The 14,537-nt window shown below is 39.4% G+C and overlaps 1 protein-coding gene across 9 annotated transcripts in view; it reads left to right on the plus strand.

Annotated features, from left to right (window-relative positions):
* Window positions 1-11,209, plus strand: part of SLC12A4 (solute carrier family 12 member 4) — a 49,692-nt gene extending 38,483 nt beyond the window's left edge. For 6 of the 9 annotated variants that reach the window (XM_049804402.1, XM_049804405.1, XM_049804407.1 and 3 more), the window contains 10 exons: window positions 265-384; window positions 1,126-1,230; window positions 2,245-2,413; window positions 3,503-3,698; window positions 4,413-4,582; window positions 4,759-4,890; window positions 4,989-5,096; window positions 5,878-6,062; window positions 8,769-8,902; window positions 10,043-11,209. In XM_049804402.1, the coding sequence (XP_049660359.1) occupies window positions 265-384; window positions 1,126-1,230; window positions 2,245-2,413; window positions 3,503-3,698; window positions 4,413-4,582; window positions 4,759-4,890; window positions 4,989-5,096; window positions 5,878-6,062; window positions 8,769-8,902; window positions 10,043-10,134 (1,411 nt within the window). In that variant the 3' untranslated portion in view covers window positions 10,135-11,209. Of the gene's footprint in view, window positions 1-264; window positions 385-1,125; window positions 1,231-2,244; window positions 2,414-3,502; window positions 3,699-4,412; window positions 4,583-4,758; window positions 4,891-4,988; window positions 5,097-5,877; window positions 6,063-8,768; window positions 8,903-10,042 lie in introns of those variants that run through there. The other 3 variants (XR_007506617.1, XR_007506618.1, XM_049804409.1) reach the window with 3 other exon arrangements.
* Window positions 11,210-14,537: the final 3,328 nt, after the last annotated feature.

Here is a 14,537-nt window from a genome sequence, read left to right on the forward strand (position 1 = left end):
TTATTTCTCTTGATATCAGTTCTAGACAAGAGTACATCGATGTAATATTCATAGCAGACCAGACCCAGATATTTAATGGCGTGAAAGTTTCATTTCAACAACAGGATACTAAAACTGTTGGGGACTGGGGAGATCCATTGGTAGCTTTACTTTCACTCCCAGTTCAGAACAGACAATTTAAAGACAAAAGAGCAAGAGAATAATTGACTTGTGTTTAAGCTTTTCTACCCCGCTACTTACTAATGTCTTTGCTTTTTGTTTTAGGGCCCTCTCATTTTTAGGCATGAGTATTTGCCTGGCACTGATGTTCATTTCATCTTGGTATTATGCTTTGGTAGCTATGCTTATTGCAGGCATGATTTACAAGTACATTGAATACCAAGGGTAAGTACTAACTGGATAGAAAAGGGTAGGAAGGAGATTGGGTCTATTTTTCATGAATTATCTCTAGCCTTCACATTTGGAGAAGGAACTGTCCAGAGATACAACTTAGAGGGCTTCTCTTATTAGTTCATTTCAGTGCTAAACAAAAGCCCCTGAAGTGCTTTGTTGTTAAGCCTCTAAAGGTGTTTGGTGAAACTTGAGAGTCACAGGAGGCAGAAACCCTGGTTGGGATCTATCCTTCTGCTGTCTATCACACATAATTCCTTCAGGTCCAGAACAGCTGAAGGCAGCCATCTTATTCCAATTTATCTGGTGCAAAGGTCTGTCTAGAACAGTCCTTAAAATGCTGAATCTGCAGATTAGGTTGTCTGAGATTTGTTAATATCCGATGGAGTCAGGCTGTAGTATGGCTGTGTAACTTAATTTTAACAAATGCGGTATCGAAATGCCTGATGTTTGTATATGCTTGGGAAGCCTTCTCTGTAGTAGAGTGTGGATTACAAATTAAACACAGAATAGTGTTGTCATATACATTTGACTGAAACATTTGCATTCTTCTCATGTGATACATGGCAAGTATCACAGACATATATGTACAAGTGATAAATACACATGTGATGCATGCTATGTATCACATTATTAAACTCATTGTAAGGTAATGGTTTCTCTATAGCATGACTGTAAGTGTGCAATTAAACCCTCATGAAGCCATATGTTGGCTAAACTGTGTGTTCTTCACAGTGCGGAGAAGGAATGGGGTGATGGTATCCGGGGTCTTTCACTCAGCGCAGCAAGATATGCCTTACTCAGACTGGAGGAGGGCCCTCCACACACAAAGAACTGGAGGTACTCATTTTAGACTAATAAAATGCACTGTCATCATTATCTGTTTATGCTTAAGGAATTAAACTGGACTACAAACGAGATGCTTTTGGTCTGTGTGAATGAATTTATATGCCCAGAATATTAAAAAAACCAAAGTGTTGAGTCTGTGGTAAGCTGCTATCACTGCCTAAGCCCTACTGTGTGGACCCTTGGTATTGACAGACCTTTTGTGTCCTTTGGATCTTTAATCGAACTCTGAATTGGTGAATTCAAAAGTGGAACTAGGGGAAACTGTGGAGATCTCCGAGTACAGAGGTCCAGAGGCCTGTGGCAATTTGCACTGTGGGCATAAAGGAGTCACTGCTATCATTCTAGGATTAAACACCAAACAGTGGCCAACATTTTTTCCCCCTGGCTTTGTGTGTTGAAGACAGATTAAGTGGGCAAGAACCCTCTTCTCAGTTAGGCAATGCGCAACTCTTAGGCTCTGAACAAGAGGACTGGGAATCTACTAAAGAAGAGAGTTTTAGAAATCCTTCTGTACTTGCTCAACCATAGCTTAAGAGAGAAAATAACTTAATTGATGTGTAGCAATACCTTAAGGGATAGAAGGTAGGTGGGATCTATGTTTAGATGGAAGTATTCATGTTTCCCAATGTTCAGCGTCAGTATCCAGATAGATCTGGAAGGACAGCCTTGCAGTATGAACACAGTGTGTGCTTTAATAGTACTTAAAAGAACCTTGAAAATCAACCACTTAAATAAAACACTAATGCAAGCCTCTTAAGCTAAGTACATGAAGAGGTTTTATGACTGTCCAAACAATGCAGCAGAAGAATTCCCTCAATGCTTCAAATCTGCTTTGAATCAAGAGAAATGAATATTAATTAAAACCCTTCTAATGTGTGAGATACAGAATGTACTGTTTCAGAGTTAATATTGAAGCACACTCAAAGTGATGAGAGAGGCAGTTTTTTAGAAGTGTTTTTGTTAAGGCATTAGTAAAAAATATGTTCCCTTTTTTATTTTCTCCAGGCCTCAGTTGCTGGTGCTTCTGAAACTTGATGAAGATTTGCATGTAAAATACCCTAGATTGTTAACATTTGCATCCCAGCTGAAAGCTGGCAAAGGTTTGACTATCATAGGATCCGTGATCCAAGGGAATTTCTTGGAAACTTATGGAGAAGCCCAGGCTGCTGAACAGGTCAGTGTTTTAAACAAATTGCTAAAGTAAAAAGGAGTGAGTGGGCAGATAACTTAAAAGTTTCATAATTGTACATGGGAAAAAAGCGTATCAGTAAGGCTCCCATGAAATACAGGACTAGTTGAGTAGCACTAGAGCTGTTCAGTAAAGGGCTTGCAAAAATGTTTCAGCTGCCAATTGTGGCTTTGGAAATAGAAGATCAATGCTTGCAACTTGCGTAAACGGCCTTACTGCATAAAACTGTCTTCATTTATAAGAAGTAATTACTATGGAAGTTTACGTATGCTGATTAATGGAGGGAAGACGACTATTTAGTTTTGTAAACATACCAAGAAACATTTCAGTAACTCAGTTATTACAAACTTAGCAAATGTGCTGTATCTCTTTCAGTGTGGTAATGAATTTATTACAAAAAGCATTAAATGATCATCCTGGAAATTTGTTAATAAATCATTTAATCTTCTTCACTATGTAAACATGACATCATAGCTCTGTTTACATCTGTGTAGTATCAGCCAGCACATCACTGCTTTCTTCCCCAGACGCTTTTTATACAGGAAAACTGTTATAAAGGGAAAACTAATTCATAGGCCAATGTGTTGACCAAGTTTGTTTAGTTTTTAAACAAAGGCATGGTATTCTTCATAGGTGTGGGGGGGTGGTGCTTATATTTGTAAATTGAATATAATAACACAGCATGTTACGTAGAAATCTGAAACTGGAAATCTGAATGAAGTTAATTGACCTTGGGTTTAAAAAGGTGAGTGTTTTAGGATTAGAAAATTGAAAATGAGATAGTAACACAGTTATCACTAATTACTACTATGAATAAGCGATTATAGCACAACCCCAAAACCCCCATATCTTAATCCGTTAAAATAATTATGTTTGGAAGAGAACTATGTGTGTTTTAAACAAGTATTACTCACAATTAGTGGGTATTTTCTCTTCTGTTTTATTAAGGAAAGTGGATGAGCAGAACTTTGCCTTGAAATGTGTTTTACCTGTGGACATGTGAACCAGGAATTTATGTTGTAATCACATGATAGAGAAATACTTAAGAGTTCCTTTTCCTTGTCTGTCTTGCAGACTATTAAGAATATGATGGACATTGAGAAGGTGAAAGGATTTTGTCAAGTAGTTGTAGCCAATAAAGTTCGAGAAGGAATTGCCCACTTGATCCAGTCCTGTGGACTAGGTGGCATGAAACATAATACTGTGGTTTTGGGATGGCCATATGGCTGGCGGCAAAGCGAAGATCCAAGGTCATGGAAGACCTTTATAGGTGAGCTTTAAAGGTTCTCTGTGATCAAACATTGTGAACAGAGATATTTATTACACACATGGTATATGCAGGGGATTTTAACAGAATCCTTGTGAAATTGGTTTTGGTTTTCAGTCTGTTTTGTCTAGTATTGATTGTGAAGTAAATAATTCCTTGCAAAACTGCTTTATGTTTGAAATACCACTTCTTGTAGATAAAAGACCTATGAAAGATCTTCAAAGATTAATCTAGCAGCTGAAATTCATATAATGAATGCTGAAAAAATTACAGATTTGAGAGATACTGGTTTAATGGCAAACTTTAATTTGTTTCCTAGCTAATCTCTGTCTTTTCACAGGTCTTAATCTATTGATCTCTTCACTACTGGAGCTATGACTGTCCTTGCATATATCCCTGTCCTTCCCCTATGGTCCAGTTACTTAACACAGTCAAGTTAGAACAGAGCAGATGCTTTCTCCTTATACTTAGCTTTGAAGATTGCTGCTTTTATTTCAAACATGAAATAGGCCTGCCTTGTGTTCCTCTAAGTCTGCTTTATCCTAGCTTTGTCATCTGCTCCAACCTGTCTATACAAGCTTTGCTGTACATACTTTTCTTTATGTAAGTGATGACTTTTATGCTTTGCTGACATTTGCTCAGTGAGTAACTTTTTTTAAAAACAATAGATCACTTGCAGAATTGGAAGTAACTGTTTGTTCTTCCTCTTTTTTGCAGGTACTGTTCGCTGCACAACTGCAGCCCATCTAGCTCTGCTGGTTCCCAAAAATGTGTCCTTCTACCCCAGCAACCATGAGCGCTACAATGAAGGCAACATTGATGTGTGGTGGATTGTGCATGATGGAGGCATGTTGATGTTGCTTCCTTTTCTTCTCAAACAGCACAAAGTAAGGAGCTATCCAAAGAATGTTTCACTCAGCTACTTCTGTGTGTGTTAGTTTAAGGAAACAATGTCCAGTAGTAGAGCCTGTATTGATACATGAGAGCAGATACTGATAAGTTTCTGTTTCTTAGAGCAAAATATTATTGGTTCGAATACTGAGAGTGTACATTCCCTCACCAGGTTTGGAGAAAATGCAAAATGAGAATTTTTACTGTAGCTCAGATGGATGATAACAGCATCCAGATGAAGAAGGACTTGGCTACTTTCCTCTATCAACTCCGAATAGAGGCAGAGGTAGAAGTGGTAGAAATGGTAAGGAATTTGAGCCTGGTTTTCACTTCATGATGCAAATGGTGGTATTTGGTTATGACTTGATTACAAGCACAGTTATTTTTTTCTTATTTCTGCAGCACAATAGTGATATCTCAGCATATACTTATGAGAGAACTCTTATGATGGAGCAGAGATCTCAGATGCTGAGGCAAATGAGGCTGACAAAAACAGAGAGGGAAAGGGAGGTATGTCATTTGTGGTTGATTGCTATGGGCTGCTGAGGTGGATGACACAAAGCGCCTTCCTAGTAGCGTTTTATATAGCTGCTGCTGTAAGGAAATACTTTCAGTGTAGCTTTTTTGTTTCCCAAAATTGCATGTAGTCATTGAATAGCCTGACTGTTCTTGCAAAACCATGCTAGAAATTACTTGTTTTGGGGGAAAATGATGGCAGTATATACGCTCTAGAAACGATTTGTATATTCCCCTTTGTGATGTAAATGATACTTGATGACTTGAGGATGTAAGTCTCGACCCTTTCTTGACCTTGTTTTTGCTTTATGTGGGATGTCCGGGGTTTGTCTCAATTTATAGTATTCTTTTTTCCTACTGAAGATTTCATTCCAGTTTGGACTGTTAGGACACATAGCTATGAAAGGTGCAGATGAACTAATTTTTCTGCATGTGTTTGTCCAATATTTTTTTTGTTGTCAATTTTGAGTCAGACTTACCCATTGTTTCAGACCATGTCGTGATGTGAGCTAGACTGTCTTTTTTTCTTGTATAGATACAGGCCTCTGGTAGTCCAAACTGGGCATGGCTTACACCCATCAAAACTGTTTAAAGTCAGTTTGGTATGTAAGATTATTGGCTAGGGCAGATGCCTGGTATCAGAGCTGTCCTAAAGACTAAACTGACTGTAAAAAATAAAGGATACAATGGAACAAAAAATCTTCCATTGCTTAAACAGAACCAGAGAATGTAAAATGAAGTCTCTGAGTTTACTTGTCATTCATGTGCCCTCTAGGCTCAGCTGGTAAAAGACAGACATTCAATAGCACGTCTGGAGAGTCTCTACTCAGATGAAGAAGATGAGGGGGACCCAGTTCCTGAGAACATCCAGATGACCTGGACAAAAGAGAAATGTGATGCTGAGAAGCGGAACCGAGGCAGTGCTGTGGGAAGCTTTAGAGATCTCATCAGCATTAAGCCGTGAGTCTTGTCTAAATCAACAGCTTGCACCTCCTGGAACTCTAGATGTGCTGTGCTTTTATTATCTTTTGTCTCCTAATCCTTGGTTTAGACTTATGCAATGAACATTGAGACCTGACTACTGAAAAGACAGCAGTTAGCCTCCTGAGAAATCTCTAACCAATTAAATGTGGCACACATCCCTCCATATTTTACTTGGTATAATCAAATTCTAAATTGGAGCTGTTAAACCCTATTATAACTTTCCTCCTGTCTCCCAAATACCTCCACAAAACACAATTAAAAAACAGACTGATAATTTCACTGATCTAATCAGAATTTAAAAAAAGACTGATAATTTCACAATCTAATAGGTAGTGTGGATGTTTAACGCAGCAAGGAAGAAACTGTGGAGATGGTGATGAATGACTGTGAATAGAATATGTGTGCGATGAAACCCTCTAAGATAGACAACAGCCTTAATATTACCACATGTGTGCCCCTTGAATAGCTAGAAGTAAAACTCTTATTTTGGCTTTGTATGAAATGTGTGAATCTCCTATGACCTCTTTGATGTACTACGTGTTACACAAAGAGTTCACTCAGTCAGTTTTGCATACTTGGCAAAATGCCAGAGTTTTCTTACTAATAAATTGATGAGAATTCAAATCTGTTTTAGGCTGAATCATACTGTAGAAATTCTGCTGAATTTGGTGTTAACTACCTGTACTTTTTCCTCTTCCATGCTTTCAGAGAGTGGGAAAACTTGTAAGTTTGTTATTTAACTTAGAAGTACATTAAGATGGTTGAGAGGGAAGACTTCATTTTCTCAACTAAAAGCAGGAAAACTATATGTAATTATGGAAGAAAAGAAAAGGACTTAGAGTTGAGCGATCTTAGCAATGTTTTTAAAGGGAGGAGGATTAGCCACTTAAGCTAAGTATCATTATAAATAGCATGTAACAAACTATAAGAGTTGTCCTGGCAAGAACTAAGTCAGGATAGAAAACAGTTACAGGTCTGAACCTATTTTCTTAAGCAGAGTATGACACAAGAAGTGGGAAACATTACTCATTGAGAGAAACTCTCATTCCACAACTCTGCTATGATGTTATTTCTGGCCGTTTCTGGACACTGAACAAACCCCTTCTTAGAGCCTACACCTTCAAATCACTGGGGAGATGCCAATTTTAAATGTCATTTTAGAGAATACCAAACCTTTAGTTTTCAATTCCTTTTCCAAAACTCTATGTAGTTAATAACAGTATATTGTTTCTGGTGCTGGTTTCTTCTCACTTCCTGTAAACATAAGCTGGCCTTTTTGCTGTCCCTGGCTTTCTGAAGCTGATGTGGGGAACACAGAGGATGTCCTTGCTCTAAATTAAGTAAGAACATGAAATAACAGGTAATTCATAGTGGGTAAATTGTGCTGTTAGTATAATAAACATTATTCTTACCATTGCATCTTCTATTTTCTGCCTATATAAAATATTTCTTTGAAAACCTAAATATTGGGAAGAGTGGCAAGGTTATTAAAGATTTCCACTCATAACATGTAAAGCTGAATTAACAAAACTATAGATGCATATTTGATTCCTTTCTACTAATATTTGGTTTTAATATATTAAAATGAAGAAAAAAAATAAAAAACAAGTGGAAAATCCTCAAAGCTGCAGGTATATTTTCCCTTTGATAAGTCTATTTCTGTACTGTTTTTCCTTTTATGTTACCAAACTAATGGTTGATTTCCTGTAGGAAGGAAACATTCCCTGGCTCAAAATCCCCGAAGGATACTTTCCAGTTCTGTTCCTGCATGAATTGGTGTTATTCTGTGATAATATATTCTGAATAATTAATCCTGTTACCTCACTTAGCCTGGATTCTTAAGGAGCAGAGGCTTATGAGATCATGCTGCATCTATTCCCTTCTCTCCCATAACTTTTGAACCAAGTGGCTACTCAAATTTGAAAGCATGATTGAGATTTTAAAGATACTTGGGTCATAAGTGTTTCTTGTAAATAGCCAGGCAGAGACGTTGATTAGTGTCCAACTGAAGGAAAGGTTAAAATCCTTATTATACACCAGAAAAGCCCCATAAGCAGACATACATCCAGCCATTTGTACGTAGGCTGCATTCCAGCCCACAGATCTGTAGGAAACTAGGCTTTCTCTGGAGATGTCAACTGCTGTTCAACACAAAAAGACAAGCGCGCTCATGGGAAGTGTGGACTGAGCGCAATGGTGCCAGTCTCCTACTCAGACTTGGTTCCAATGGGTCTCTGAGAAAAGAGTTTTCCAGTACTAAGTCCGGAGAGGTGTGTGGACTGTGCTGCCATGGGAGTGAGGGGATCTGGAGAGGGCTGCCAAAGGGAAGGCTCTGAAGTCACAAGTGTCCACGGTTGAAGAGCATGTCCCCTTGTGCAAATGTGTTTTAGCTTCCTATGCAAGACTAAATCACCTTTATAAAATATGTTTCTTGGAGAGCAATATAACTTCGTAAACTGGAGACTTGACTCAAGGCAGGGATCTTAAAAACCAATGGATTAGCTGTACCTGAAGAACTCTGTGATGCCTCTTTTGTATCTATGTTAAGTTTGAAAATACTTACTGTGTGTTGAGTTGACACTTGACAGGGTATTTAGGAGATTTAAGGTATGCTTTTAAGGGGCTTTTTAGTAATTCAGGGACATGTTTCTAATGGTCAGTCTGAATGTGCTTCTTCTACAGGAACCAGTCTAATGTCCGCAGAATGCACACAGCAGTGAAACTAAATGAAGTTATTGTAAATAGATCCCATGATGCCAGACTTGTTCTCCTCAACATGCCTGGTCCTCCAAAGAATAGTGACGGTGATGAAAACTGTATCCTTTCAGGCAAGGCCTGGTCCATATTGAAGATCTTTCTTTAACCTGTGCTCTTGAATTCATGTTGTCACAAATAGCTGTCAAGCTGTAATATGTGAAAAAGTGTCCACTGAGTGGAGGGTAGTGGCTTGTGGCTGTTATGTAGTAATTGCTTAAAGTAAAAGTTGCCACTGGTTGCTCTGGAAGCCTTGTAGGTTTGAATTCAGTCTTGTCTAAAGTCTTACTTGATTTTATTTATTCATTAAATTTAATTTAATTCTCAATAGTGGATGTAGCAGATGTTTAAGAAGGCATTCACAGCAGCTAGCGCTCTGGGCAGAGCACTCACTGTCTCAACTCAAGTAAACAGGAAGTCCCAAAGGAGTGGAACTATCTCAGGCATAGCTCACACATCAGAATTTGGGAGCGTTGCTTCATGTGCAATGCTCCGGTAAGACTAACATTCAAACCCATAGTATTTAGGCACTTAGAGGGATGCTTGCACTGCGCCCCTAAGCAAGGCCAGAGCTGAGGGTTTTGATCCGCTAAGCCTGTTGGTATGGCAGTTCTCTGTCCACAGCTGCTCTTCAGCCTTGGTTTGTACCATTAAATTAGCAAGCCTTTCACTGGTCTGTGCCAAAAAATATATGTCACAAGTCATGGACCAAATGATCATTTTCTCCTAAATCTAGATAGCAGTAGTAGCAATGGCTGTTTCACAACAGTGTGCTGGCCAAAAAAAGGATAAAAACATTCCTTTTAGCATAAGGGGGCTTCAACCACAGCTACTGTAGCTCAGGAGAGATTTTAAACTTGAGGTTATGGGTGAGGATGCTTATTCTTCCACTCTTCCCTGGAGAGGCTGAGCCACTGTGACTGAAAAAACACACAACATTCACAGAGAGCAGCTGGGAGGGAGTGTGACTGTGTAACCTGGTGCTGCCAGCATCACTGACTGGTTCAGCTTTGGGCAGTGGCGGGTTCATTTTGGAGCAGGCTGAAACTGGCTCTGTCTGACATGGGGGCAGCCCCTGGTCTCGTCTCGCAGAGGATGCCCCTGCAGCCTCCCCACTACCAAAACCTTGCCATATAAACCCAATACAGAGGCTAATCACTGTGTATTTTGGTTTTGGTATTTCCTTGACTTTACTGAAACAGACATGGAGTTTCTTGAGGTCTTGACTGAGGGTCTGGAGAGAGTATTACTTGTTAGAGGAGGTGGCCGAGAAGTCATCACAATTTACTCCTGATTTAGTACAAGCTTCTAACGCTGGGTCTACATTTACCTTCTTGGCGATAACGGACATTCCAGTTTTAAATGGAGAAGAAAAAAAGGTTTTTTGCCTAACTTTATCCTCATCCAGTCCTATTCATTGTCTTTCCATTTGCAACATACATATCTTTTGGGATTGCAGTACTGTTACACCATCCAATTAGCAACATAAGTTAATTGTGAAGCTGCCACATTATTCAGTTTCTGCTTTGGTACTCCAGCATTTGTGCATGTAGTTTTAACACTAAACCTATTTTTAGTCAGCACTGCTATGTGCAGTATTTTTAGTAACTGTATGTAAAGTTAGGACATGAAAGCCAGTTACTGTAAAAAGATTTTAAAAGCTTTTTATATTAGGTTTGGGGGATAGAATTACATTAATATAGCAGCTAGTTTCTGCTGAAGTTCAGCTACAAAGCATTTTCTAAGAGCACACTAAATTGTAAGAGAGGACTGAAAAAGCTTTGTTTTTCTGGGTTTATTTCCAGAACTAAACTCTCAGTATTGGGTAAGAATTTATACTTTTAATACATTTATTGATAGAGATTTAAATAAATTATGTTGATATAGTTGAAATTATGTATGTAGCTTGCTACAAATTGTGTTGCTTCTGAGACTTGAGGTTCTGTGAGGCCAGATCCCTATTTATTTTTGTATTTATTTGTCAGAAATATTGGATACGCAGCTGCAGACTGTTTAGGATAATAGAGATCTCACAATAAATTTTGAATCATCAGTGAATTGAAGGACCAATCCTGTGCAGTTCTTCCATGCTTTAAATTTCTTGCAGACCATCCATCAAAGTACATTGAGCATGTTGGAGTCCCGTGTGTAGACCCAGGTGCTATGCTGCACGCACAGCGAGGGGATTGCACTTGCACAAGTACAGGGGACCTGCTGCTTCATTGTATGCTTTATGCCCTTAGAGGAAAAAGAAGAAAAGAAGACCTATTTTAACCAATAAGTCTCTGGAGATTTATCAAGCCCATTAAGTTGTACTTTATGTACAGAACATTCGTATTTTTTCAATAAAATGTTGCATACACTTTGAACCTATTCTCTGTTCTGTGTGCTATGGTGAATTACCTACGAAAACCCATCTGTCCTTCCCTGCGCAGCATTGCTGTGATCTGACTTCACCGCATCAGCATCCGTGGACCCACTGTGTGAGGGGAAGGTGCTGGGGGCATGTTGGTGCTTGCCCAAATTGCACAGGTAGTGGTGTGGTGGAGGTGCCAGCTTACTCTTTAAAGCAGACTGGTGGCATGCCTGAGTAAAGGCTCCCAGGTCTGGAGTTACTACTGTATGTAGTAGCCAGGTAGAACTCCGCACCTGTAGACTATGAAACACACGCAGTCCGGTACCTGCTCAAGATTCCCGGCTGCCTGGGAAAGCGGTAATTCCATACAAGGGACATGTGTGAGCAAACCTCTATGGGATGCATTAGTAGTATGGGAAAAGAAAGGTGGGGACTGACACATTTCTCTGACCCATGTGCTTTTGCTAGTTGGTGTAGTCGTTCTGTCAACCCTGTTGTGATAGTACTCCTGGTTGTTTCACTGATAACAGCAGGACCAGTTTGTGAGACAGAAATCTGAGAAACTATCCACGCTTTTATCTTGAATAAGAATAATGTAATAAAAAAATGCTTTTTGATAAGAGTTTTATAGTTAAAGCCTACGTTTGTTCTCTCTGTGAGATAGGATGGCAGCAGGATCGTATCGGTGTGTGCAAGATCCCTGCAAGACAACAGCCAGGAAACAACTCTAGGGTGCGCTCTCTACTGGATATTTTTTATTTTTTTAACCACAGTCTGCTTTTTTGGTGTTGAACACCAAAATTGATTTCAGTCACATTTTAAAACCAATGGAAAGAATAAAGCTTGCCTATTTGTAAATAGTGTGCTATTTGTAAAGAGATAATTTTTACATCTTCAGAGGAAGTAGTATGCCAGTGTACAGCAATCATGGTAGTTACCTATTTGCAAGCATTCTTTTATAGGAGTAATTAAAAGTTTATGAAAACTTTTTTACTCCTCAGACTTTTGTAGGTCTAACTATGAGATAGTAACTTTCTTTTACCAAATGTAAACTTCCAATATAAACATGCTGAGAAATATATACCCTTATTCCTTATGAAATTTCATGCATTTGGATGACATAACTCAACCTTACAAAAGCATTTCAGTACTATCTATTATCTCACCCAAGTAACCTGTCTGGGGCTTTATTGTGTTTTTAACATCAAACCAACTAAGTGGCTATCCTTACAGATACATTAGATTAGGTTTTCAGAGGCGATTGTACATGATGCGGGCTAAAAGGCCTAAATCAGCATTGTGTGGACCCTAAGGATTTAACAGGCTCCAATTATGTAAGACATCTCTATACATACAAGGTTCAAAGTAAGTTCCTCTGAGACATCTTACGCTGCAGTGCAGAGTCTAAGGACGCATGAAGTCTAAGGTGCTACTAGTAGTAGCATGGAAAAGGCTGTGTAAGAAAAACATCAATGAAAAAGGTAATTTCTAGTTGAGTCAGCTTCTGTGAAGGTAACTGAATGGTCATCTTCCATTCCTGTCCCTATGCGAAAACCTTTTTTTGGTAAGGAGATGAGAACATTGCAATGAAAATGAAACATGACGAAGTTGATTTAAGCTCTTTGTATACAAGTATAGAGAATTACACTTAAAACCTCTATGGTATAGTTTTAATAATCAGTGAGTGATTAAGAGAATCCAACGGTAGCACAAAGATGTCAGTTTGCTTTATCTTTCACCTCCAAAAAAGTCGCAATCAAAAAGCTGTTTTACTTTCTGTGAGGAGCAGCGTGTTGCTCCCCTCGTTTTCATAGCACGGAAATGGTCTGGGACACGTTTTGCCTTAGCCAGGAAAGCCCACCAGAGGGCACCAGGCTGCCTCCTTTGGTGGTTCCCCAGGCCTGAAGAAATGCCACAGCAGTTACCCAGATTATTTGAAAATTAATGTTGAGTGGTCATTTTTCATGCTATTCATCTAAAGAGTACTTCTTTGAATTCTAGATGCGCTGATAGGAAATGAAACGTGATAAATTAAAAAAATTCCATTTAAACAATACGTCCTCCTCCCCTGTCCCCATTTCTCATTTTCTCATCTGCGTCATCCATAATAATGTTTGCTTCTTCAGTAGTTCCCTTGGGAAGGGAAAAACTGCCTCATGCTGTGCTCTGGAGGTCAGAAGTGCTTGTTCTGTTCTGGAGTAATTATCCCCCTGTATAGACACTGGCCCAGGTCTGTAGGCAGATGCTGCCAATACAAAGTCCTGCTTTTCCCTGGGGAGAGGTATGCCATCGCTCTGGATCTGCCACATCAGACGGCAGCCGTCAGAACTACAGCGCAGTCTAGCAGGTGATGGGTTTTTGAAGAAAATATCCCATCATACTCACACTCTATATTCCAAGCTCAGGCAGCTCTTCAAGCAGAATGCACCCTGCTGGTGGACAATCAACTAAAATGGAGTCTATGGTTGGCAACTTCTGTCCAAAATTATCTCTCCACTCTTAAAATAATGCAAGCATGCCGCTTGCTGTTGGGAAAAGTGTCATAAGGGCATGTGTCTTCCTCTAGCTGGGAAAGGCGGCTGCCAGCTGGGCAGATCCTGCTTATTCCTGGCAGGCCTGATATTCATTTCTTCTGTCAGTTCCTCAAGCAAGCCTGTCCTAGTGCTTCAAGAAGTGCCAGTGCGCTTACTATGTGTGATGGGCTAAATCTGAGCTGAGAAATGAGTGAAAGGCTGAGCAAACAGGACAATTTCAAAAGTAAATGGGTACCTGGCTAGTGTTGAGTGGCAATGGGAGCTGTCCCTAATTTATCTCTGCACAGGGTCTTGTTTGAGGTTCTCTTTCACTTCTCTGCACCATCTTGTGGGATTCCCAAGATAGCTGTCAGTACTTGACACCGTGAGGTCTCTCTCTCTCCAGCTTGCAATGATTTCTGCTATTCCCTGGCAATGTCAATAGTACAGATGTCACTACTGAAACAGAAATGCAGTAGGATGTCTCCATGGCCCACAGAGATGGCATTGCTAAGGGGTTAGTAACAAAAGTTAGAGACCTCAGGCAGAGGTCTCAACCTTTGAGAGGTCTGTGTCATGCAAGTAGGCCAGTGATTCTATGCCATTAAAAGAAATATTAAGAAGGAGAAGATGGGACTGTATACTGCATAAATCTCATTCATTTTTAAATAAGTAAAACAAAAATTGATTTATCTTATCAAAGAAAGTGTTCTTACAGAATTGCTAAAAGAAGAAAATACTAGCTGGGCACCCAATATTCTGGGTGAAGGCAGTCAGGATCTATGACAGGATATTCTGGGTTAGCTTCAACAGGGAGATGAAAGCAGC

Source organism: Accipiter gentilis, chromosome 7 (assembly GCF_929443795.1).
Source record: "Accipiter gentilis chromosome 7, bAccGen1.1, whole genome shotgun sequence".
Lineage (NCBI taxonomy): Eukaryota > Metazoa > Chordata > Aves > Accipitriformes > Accipitridae > Astur > Astur gentilis.